Source organism: Trichomycterus rosablanca, chromosome 25 (assembly GCF_030014385.1).
Source record: "Trichomycterus rosablanca isolate fTriRos1 chromosome 25, fTriRos1.hap1, whole genome shotgun sequence".
NCBI classification, from domain to species: Eukaryota; Metazoa; Chordata; class Actinopteri; order Siluriformes; family Trichomycteridae; genus Trichomycterus; species Trichomycterus rosablanca.
The window spans coordinates 17,521,314-17,531,151 of NC_086012.1; the positions used below are offsets into that span (position 1 = coordinate 17,521,314).

Below are 9,838 nucleotides of genomic sequence, written 5' to 3' on the forward strand. Positions count from 1 at the left end.
TTATTTATCTCACCTGTCGACCGAGGTTCCCACAGTAACAGTAACAGTGGCCGGTGGGACGGAGCAAACGCCAAAACCGTCCCGAACACAAGCTGGACTGTTTATCCTCCAGGAAGATAAAGGCAACACCATGCATCCGTCCACTGACAGACCATGAGAAGTAAGTACAAACATTTCATGGCTTTATTATCAAGCTACGTTTGCTAGAAAAAAAGTTTGTGAACCCTCAAACTACATAAATAAAGTTTAATTTCTCATCAAATCAAGTCCTGATAAGAGACACTTCACCTTTATGGTGATAATGCACCAAACATTTCTTTCGGCAATTGAAGGTTAAGGGCCTTGCTCAAGGGCCCAACAGTGGTAACCTGGCAGTGATGGGGTTTCAACCAGCAACCTTTCAATTATTAGTCTAGTATTTTAACCGCTAGGCTACAACCGCCTTTCATCACTGGCAGTCCAGGTTCGATAAGAGTCTGTTGCCCCACAGCAAGAAGGTCCTGGGTCCTTTCTGTGTGGAGTTTGCATGTTCTCCTCATGTCTGCATTAGTTTTCTCCTAAAGTACACAGTGTTTGACATTGAACTTGAACTGATGAATCATGGGTAACCTACCTGTTACCCTACCTGTCCTGTCATGAATGGAATACAGAACAGGACAATGTGAGACGTTGTGAGACGTTGTGAGACGGTGTAATTAGTCTCAACTTGTCCATGATGGTGACTGTTCTTCTCAGGTGTTCTCCTAACGCTGATGGTGTCAGTAACACAAGTCCAGCTCTCACCCTGGCGGCCCTGCCCGCCCTCCTGTGTCGTCTGCGCCAAGGATGCCACCATCTGCAACATGCTCTCCAGCATCATAGGTGATAAAATGCTGTGTAATTAATTTATGTCATTCAATAATTAGAAGTGGTGTCCCAATACTTTTGTCTGTATCTCCAGAGGTTCCTGAATCAACCAAAGCCTTACTGCTCACCGATGGCCTGATAGACACCGTGCACTCCACTGCATTTTCTCATTTATCCAACATGAGTGTGCTGGTGCTGAGCAACAACATCATTTCTACCATCACAGCTAACGCTTTCCAGAACCTCACAATCCTCACGTCACTACTGCTGGACCATAATCACATCTCCAGCCAAACCCTGGACAGAACCACTTTCTCCTGGATGCGTAATTTGGAGACCCTCCATCTGGGCGGTAACGCCCTCAGAGAGGTCCACGGCTCCTGGTTTGAGAGGAGCGGAGCTCTGAAAGCTCTTCAGCTGCAGGGAAACTTCCTCACCAGCCTGAACTCCGACACCTTCGCTTCATCTGACCTGAGGAACCTGGAGACGCTGGATTTGTCAGAGAATCTGATCTCACATGTGGACAAGCAAAGTTTCCGGAAGCTTCCGCACCTCCGTAGTCTGGATCTGTCCAGGAACAGGTTGAAGGCCGCGCCCGACGCTTTCGCCGACCTGCCGCGGCTCTCCGTGCTGAACCTGGAGCTTAATGACTGGAACTGTAGCTGCGAGCTGGTGGAACTCGCTTCCTTTCTCAACAGCTTCGTTCGGTCTCCAGATACGGTGCTACCCGACGGGCAGGGGATGGTCTGCGCCAGGTCAGATAACCCTTCAGTTAGGACGGTGTTGGACCTAACGGCGGTTGACTGTATGCCAGCTAACAGCAAGATCTCAGTCAAAGCTGTTGCTAGACGTTCGATCCCACCTCAGCGCTACACCAGAGATGTCGCTCTCGCTGCTGCCTTCGCTTGTCTGGGTGAGCATGATTTAACTAGTGCTTGTGGACCAAATGGTCAAAGCACAAGTGTGTCAAAGAGCCACTGATTGGCCCATAAACGAAACATTTGATGATGGCATTAATTTGCAGGCATTTTTTTCCACCAGCCAGCAGCAGATTCTTGATTAGAGGAACACGCTATACTCCAGTTATTCCTCTGCTGGTCATTCGGACACCTTATATCCAACGAGACTTACAGTTGTGACCAAATACGGTGCAAGCAGGAGTTAAAGGGCCAGTAAAGTACCAGTGCTGTTGCAGGGGCAATGAGATGAACCCTATCCGACCCTCCCTCCTTCAGATGTAGCCCTTGTATGTGTAGAGCGTATTTAGTCTAAATGTATTTGATTTGACTTGATTTTGCAGACGTTTGATGTGTTTATAATTAACGGTGTGTAGATAAAAATAATAATTCTATAAAATGAAGGTAAATTGATGATTTTTGTGCAGATCTCATAATTTTGTTTAATATTTTCGGCTGTATTTCAGGTGGCGTCGCGATCACTCTCGCCGTACTCGCCATCGCACACAGGAAGCTGAGTAAGAAATGTAAATCATGCCAAGGGAAGAACGGAGTCGAGGACCAGTCCAGCCAGGGATCTGTTCAGTGGAACTTCTCCGAAGGCAAGGAGGCCCTTTCCATGGCATGTCACTACGCTGCTCATCAGCCATGGGACAAAGACGACAGTTCCTTTAATACAGCTCCAGACCTAATGGAGAACCACTTCGTCTGCCAGAACTGTGGATCAGACAGTCTTAGACCCAGTTCCAGGAGAGAGAACGTCCAGCACCTGAAGAGAGAGGATGACTGGCCAAACCACACTGGAGGTGACCACAGGAAGGTCGGACATCAATCAAGGACCAAAGGTGAATGATCAGTCATAAAATTGTACTCAAGATCTGGACTTGACTCATTTGACTTGGATTCAGGATTAATTGGGATGGACAACATCATGGTCCAGCAGGTAGTGTCACTACCTCCCATCTCCAGGGCTCTAGGCTCGATCCTAAGCTCCAATTACTGTCTGTCTTGTTTCTATAGATGTATTGGTTTCCACTTCCTTTCCAAAAACATGACGTTTGGGGTATTGGCTCATCTAAATTACCCACAAGCTTGACTCAAATTACTTGAATGCCAAGGGAGCATTTAAATTGCCTCGTACGTTTGATACCACTTGGACTAGACTTGGATTTAGCTGCTTAATCATTTCCATTTTGCTCTAAAATTTTATTGTATTTTTTCTGGATTTACAGGTTCAAGAGATGAAATATTTAACGGATTTGGAAGGTCAAACACCGGCCGTCATGAGCATTCAAGAGATTCCAGAGGCTTGTCAACCATCAGAATGTCAGAACTGCCTCCTAGAAGACATGGATCAGCTTCCCAGAGACGAACATCTCAGAACAAAGGACAAATTCACTGCAATCACGTGCATCATAAGTTCCCAAAACATAAACATCTAGAGGATACTCCGGACATTCATCAAACCCTTAATTGCTTGCACTGTCATCATGCATACGAGTACAAACAAATAAGGAGTGAAGACCAGGACTGTCTACTTAGACACCATAGAAATGGAACACTACCCAGATCTGGAGTGATTCTCTATGGGAGCGCTTTGAATCATACTCCGTCTAACATCAACTGGCAGGGTGATGGTCAGACCAGGGTCCAGAGAAGCGTTTCCTTTGATTTGTCCATCGTGCCCAATCGTAAGCTCGATGGGCCATACAGAATCAACAGGACCAAAATATTGAGAACGCTAGAACAGGAAAGTGTTGCAAAATCTGCCAAAACGAACAAGACCGACTCACACGGGCGTTTAAAGAACCCAAAACATCGATCTACTGGGAGGAGGAAACTTAAGGTCAAGTTTAATCTAAACCCCTTTAAGAAAACTCAGGTTCATCCCAAGCCAGGAGGTCAGGAGGTCATAGATGCAGACAAGATGCCAAAGAAGTTGAAAACACATGAACCTCAGAAAAATAAGGTAAAGAAGAAGACTGAGAGTCAATCGAAAGCAAAACCCAAACCCAAGAAAGACAAACTTACCAAGAAGTCCTTGCAGGATGAAGATCCAGACCTGAAGCAGGTCCCAAAATCTCTCAAACACGAGTCCCAACGTCCTGAAGGTGGTTCAGATCTAATAGATGAGAGCGAAGATGCTGCAATAACACAACTACTCAATATAAACACTACAGACAGTCACCGAGTCTTAAACCTAGACTCAAACCTGCCACCGAGCACACTGGAAGACACCAGTATCATGAAACATCAAAATACAGAAGATTCAGTCCAACTTGCACTGGGTTCTAATGTTGTAGCTGAGAGAACAGACATGGCATTGACCCAACCACCCATTATGATCAGTTCTAAATACCATCAGCAAGTCATAAACCCAACCTTGGACCTGTCAGCAAGGACTCGTCATTCTACTAATGCATCGAACCCACTGATGCAGAGTCCAGGTCTTTTTGCTGACCTTCAGCAAGTCACAAACCAAGGCTTGGACCTCACGGTAAACATGCAAAGCTCACAGACGTTTTCAAACACGTCTGTTCCATCAACACAGACCTCAGATTTGACCTCAAGAGGTGAAGAGATGCCTTTCAATACCACAGACCATCAACCTCAAGGTGCAAATGTAGACTTGAACCAGCCAGCGAGCACTTTGGATGAAGTGGATCCTACCAAAGACTCCACAACCCCACTGTTCCTAAACCATTCCATCGTCCAGGAGTACCCGTCGTCGGGTGGCGTCTCGCCGAAGAGGAAGATAAGACTGGTGGTACCGGAGAAAGCTTCCAGCAGGCCTCAGAGCGCCCTTGATAAGAAGATCAGATAGCAAGTGTTCCTCACGCAGCTATTGTTTTAGTGAACTTGCCACCCAAGGGTCAAAGACTCAAAGAAGCAATTATTGTGGATTCTATTCAGCCAGTCAAAGACATAAATGGACTCGTGATGTGCTGGCGTCCTTAAAGTGTGTATTTATGTACCCCGTGTTCCCAAAATAAGCTCCAAATTCCATGAAAGTATATCAATAATGAAGCTAGAAAAGAAAATGAGAGCTTGATTGGCTCAGTTTTAGATTGTACTCAGTCTTGCACTCATTGTTTATATAATTATGTGATAAACACCTACTATAAACCTTATCAAGGTAACACCACTGCTGAATGTGGTAGAATAATAAAAATATACAACATTACAGCGTTTTAAGTCTGGGCTGAATTCTGAATTAAAAGCATTCTGATACTGACAGGGACTCTGTGAAGTCTGTGGATTAATTTAATTAATTTATAATGTTCTGCTGTTCGTTTACCTCCAGTGTTCATGATTATGTTCCCCCCAGGACAAAAATAGTACTACTTTATATGCACTACAAGACAAGGGTTAGGAGTCAAGGGCCAGGAGTTACTTTATGATCCAGTGATAAGGCAGCAGTAGACTTTAAACAACGATGATACAAATAAAGCCGTAACACGTTCTCACGCTGACGGGACGCCGAGAGTAATGGACGAGACGAAGGAGAAAAGAGAAGAAAGTCATGAAGACGAGGATGACGATGAAGAGCAGAACACAAAGAGGATACTGGGGATCTTTACCAGACAGCAGTTCACCATGCTGTGTGTTGCTGTTGGACTTGTTTTGCTGTTGATCATCATAACGGTGGTGTCAGTGGTTTTGACCAAAAGTACCGACTCAGGTAAATTTCTTGCATGATATTTTGCCACCAACATTCACACCTGAAGTCAGAGGTAGGGTTACAGAAATATTCATTCCTGGTTAGTCATTTTAATTCACTATAGCTGATAACTCTCTAGTGTTCATATACATAAAGCTAGTTGAAGGTCCTGGATCCTTTCTGTGTGAAGTTTGCATGTTCTCCCTGTGTCTGCGTGGGTTTCCTCTGAGTGCTCCGGTTTCCTCTCACAGTCCAAAAACATGCGAGTGAGGTAAATTGGAGACGCTGGATTGTCCATGACTGTGTTCAATATAACCTTGTGATCTGATGAATCTTGTGTGTAATAAGTAACTACCGTTCCTGTCATGAACATAACCAAAAGTGTAAAACGTTAAAATCCTAATAAACAAACAAACAAACAAACAAACAAACAAACAATCATAAAGCTAGTTTGACTTCACTCAATAAAACGCACATGGAGGCACCCAGGTGGCGCAGCGGGATAATCCACTAGCACACCAGCGCTGGGATTCTGAGCTCTGCGAGTTCGAAACTCAGTTCTGCAACCAGTTGGCTGGGCGCCCCCTAGCAGACATAATTGGCCATTGAGTCTGCTGGGTGGGGAAAAGACCAGATTGAAGAGTGGGTGTGGTCTTTGACACTGTGCAAGGACCCTGGTTAGTAGCCCAAGTGCCTGTACAGAAAGTGAAAGAGCATGAAGGTCAGACTGTAATAAACACTACACAAATATTAATGTTGGTTTGGTTTGATTTGATTTTGAAGTGCAATAACAAAACGTACACAATAATACCTCTGTCTACGTACAGAAGGCTCAGAGACGCTGGTGCGCTTCCCTACGGATGGAGACATGCTGGAATTCCTCGTCCTAAATGGGCAGATTGAGGAGAAGGACGGACTTTATGCTACGTGGTATCACGCGGCCAACAGCAAAGAGGAAACCAACAAAGCTTTGAACAGTAAATACAAACAAAAATCTTTCTTCTTTTATAACGTATTGCATTCAGGCTGGTGTCCGAATACTTTTGGTCACACAGTGCATTTCGTAACTGGTAAGGACTTGTTGCTTAATGCTAAAACGTTCTCCTGACGTGGCGTTATCGTTCTCCAGACTGATAATTACACAAGATAAGCAGATAAGTGAAGGATGTAAACGCATTATCACAGCAGCTCTTGGAAATGATTCCTCAGGTGAAGCCATGATTCTGGAGGCCGACGTGAACGTACAAGGTCACAACACTGTCAACCAGACCGACATCCCAATCATGGCCCATCCACCGGACGTCTACAGCGACAACACCCTGGACGAGTGGCTGGACGCCGTCCTCAAATCCAGGAAAGGTGAAGAAGCAGCGATAACGGAGTCACCTAATTATATTCCATGATTAATATTATCAGTCAGAAAAAACTCCTGCGTTTGCTTTCCATTCTAATAGGAATAAAACTGGATTTCAAAAGTCTTCAAGCCGTGGAGCCTTCACTCCATCTTCTGAGGATGAAGAATCAAACAGGGATCGACCGCCCAGTATGGCTGAACGCTGATGTTCTCCCCGGTCCCAACGTCCCCGGGTTCTGGCCTGTGATCAACGGCACACGGTGAGCGCATGAAACACGTTTACGCTAACAAAATACATCTGAAAATACTTCCTTAGAAGTGCTAGGATCAGCCAGGAACTTCTAGCAACTTCTGGGAGAAAGCTCACCAGATACTTGTGGCCATAGTGGGTCTGTCTGGAAACCTAGTGAGCTGCCTCGCTGACCGCTGCCTACCTGAGTAGAGCGGATTCTAACCTAATATGCTATTAAAACATCACTGACCCATCAAGGCAGGGACTCCACAAGACCTCTGAAGACATCCTGTAGTATCTAGTACCAGTATGTTCCCAGGAAGTCCCTCAACTTCTGTCCCAGTTATCCACATGATCAAAAAAATGGGACTCATTGGACCAGACCATTATTGGTGGACGGGGGTAGTATGGGCATTTTGACTGGCCAGCAACTATGCAGTCCCATACTCTGTACATTGTTGGTCCATTCTGGATGCCATAGCCTTGTTGTCCTCTGGCATCAATGAATCTTGGCCGTCCCAACCAAAATGTCCCTCCTTGGACCACTGTCAGCCGGACATGATGTTTCAGCTCCTAACAAAGTCATTCAGGTCTCTCTCTCTCTCTCTCTCTCTCTCTCATCCTTGAACCAGGTTCTTCGACCTCATCCAGACGAAGTTCCCGGACGTCACCATCTCACCAGGATGGAAGGTTCTCTATGTGCCAGCCTTCCCTGGTGTGACCTACACACAGGCCATGGTGGCCGAAATGTACGACATGGTCCGACACCTTCCACAGAAGATCACCTTTCCGGTTCTGGCAGTCATGGCGAAGAAAGGATGGCCACATCTGAGCTGGCTCCTCAGCCAGTCGTCCAGGTACTTCACCGTTCGTACTGTTCATTCAGATCAGGGTCACAGTGGGTGTGGCAGGGGCACACAGTGTTTTAGGAAGAGTGTTCTCCATGTTGTGCTGATAATACCACAGCCTTCCAAAGCCAGGAGTCCAAAGCTGCCTAAGTGTGAATGAATGAACAACATTGAGAAACAAGGAGGGGAATTCTTGGGTGGTCTATAAAAGATTTGGTTTATTTTAATTAGAATGAAATAAACCAAATCCAAGTGGATAAAAATAATGAAACTGCTAATTAATTTTAAGAAAAATATCACAAATTTTGAAGCATGAATGGGAAAAAATGAGAAAATGAACCAAAAAAATCAGTGTGTCTCACCTGAAGTGCACTTGATGTGGTCCAGGTTTAGTCTGACCCTGTGGCAGGGTTCGGAGAACCCCACTGTGGACGACTTGCTCTTCGTCAGGGACAACAGCAACCCTCAGCGCATCTACTACGACATTTCCGAGCCGGTGCTCTCTCAGTTTAAAGCGGTTGCAGGTGAGACACGTTTGTGATTTTTTTTAACCCTAATTGTGATTTTTATCTGTTTATTAATACTGATTTTTGTTTTGATCGTTCAGGACGGATCGATCGACCGGGAAGATTTTATCCAGGTGGGAAAATAGTCGACTATTTCAAGCCTGCGAATGATGACGGACTGAACATCCTGTGGGAGGACGTGACCGACAGAGACTCCTTACTGTCCTTACTCAAAGGTCCTGCAGGTCTGAAGTACGATGGATCTTCAAAAAGTTTCCACACTTTTATATTTAGGTTCTGCTCGGTAAGGGGGTAGTATGTGGGTGTAGAGATGCTTATAGTCCGGATTTAGCTCCATCTGATTTCCACCTTTTTGGACGCTCATAGAAGCTTTATGAGGAAGAAGATTTTCATGTGATGATGATATGAAAGCAGCGGCGCATCAGTGGCTATGAGGTCAACTTTGCTGATGGCATTAAAAAGTTGGTACAACGCTGGAAAACTGCATTGGAAGGTGACGATGTAAAAAAGTGACAGAATTTGTATTTTAAGATCTAATAATAGAGTTTAAAAAGTGTGGAAATGTTTTGAAGATCCATCGTAAACAGTTCAAGTAGTTTATTTGAAAATCTGCTTAATCTGCAAGATGATTTTAATTCAATTTCTAAAATACCATCCTACGACCTGTTCTTCCTCAAATGTCCTCTTGTTACGAGATCACGAGATCTTGAACGTTCACCATCAACCATTAATGAACACTCTCCTTTTCTTCGCAGGCAGCCCTGGTAAAATGCTTGTGATTCCGGTAACATCTGGATCAGGTACACCAACAATCCCAGTGGTTGATGGTTCCCAGCCTGAACTTCCTCTTCAGGAATGTCTAAAGTTGATCCTTGATTCAAAGAAGCCATGGGGCATCTACCTGAGGGTGAGGGCACGGAACCTGCTGGCCGTCTCGCTCCGGCTGCTTCGAGAGGCGTACCATACCGATCGACTCCACCGTCCCGTCTGGATCAACATGGACGTCACTAACGGAGCCTTTATCGTCCAGGGCTACATCCCAGCCCAGGAGTTCCTGAGGACCATCGATGAGGTTTTCCCGTATGTGACCGTGGCTCCCAGCTGGCCCCGGGAGGTTTTGGATCAGGGGTACACACCCCAGCTGGTGAAGGACATGGTGGAGATCTTTGAGGGAATTCCACAGCAGGTTTCACTCCAGCTGTTAGCTAAACATCTACAGAAATCAGAACCCGGGTTTAAAGAGCTTCTCCAGCGTTGCCGACGTTTCTCACTAACGGTGGAGGGCAGGACAGGGGTGGAGGGGATTGGAACTCTGAATTTGAGGTCTTACCATGTAGAGAACAAACAGAGGGTCTTTCACAACATGCCGAAACATACAAGAGGTTCATCTCAGGACTAAAGTGATACTGAAGCC

At 45.5% G+C, this 9,838-nt stretch overlaps 1 protein-coding gene across 1 annotated transcript; it reads left to right on the plus strand.

The window, feature by feature from the left end:
* The first annotated feature begins 5,291 nt into the window (after nt 1-5,291).
* Nucleotides 5,292-9,823, plus strand: fam151a (family with sequence similarity 151 member A). The gene is made up of 8 exons (XM_062987288.1): nt 5,292-5,484; nt 6,291-6,440; nt 6,673-6,822; nt 6,918-7,077; nt 7,682-7,906; nt 8,285-8,421; nt 8,505-8,639; nt 9,180-9,823. The coding sequence occupies exons 1-8, from the start codon at nt 5,292-5,294 to the stop codon at nt 9,821-9,823; spliced, it is 1,794 nt and encodes a 597-aa protein (XP_062843358.1).
* Nucleotides 9,824-9,838: the final 15 nt, after the last annotated feature.

Bases quoted from the DNA above. Each gene is read 5' to 3' on its own strand.
- fam151a (XM_062987288.1), top strand. From the start codon at position 5,292: ATGGACGAGACGAAGGAGAAAAGAGAAGAAAGTCATGAAGACGAGGAT. The intron at 5,485-6,290 runs GTAAATTTCTTG...GTCTACGTACAG, and splicing joins GACCAAAAGTACCGACTCAG to AAGGCTCAGAGACGCTGGTG. The intron at 6,441-6,672 runs GTAAATACAAAC...ATGATTCCTCAG, and splicing joins AACCAACAAAGCTTTGAACA to GTGAAGCCATGATTCTGGAG.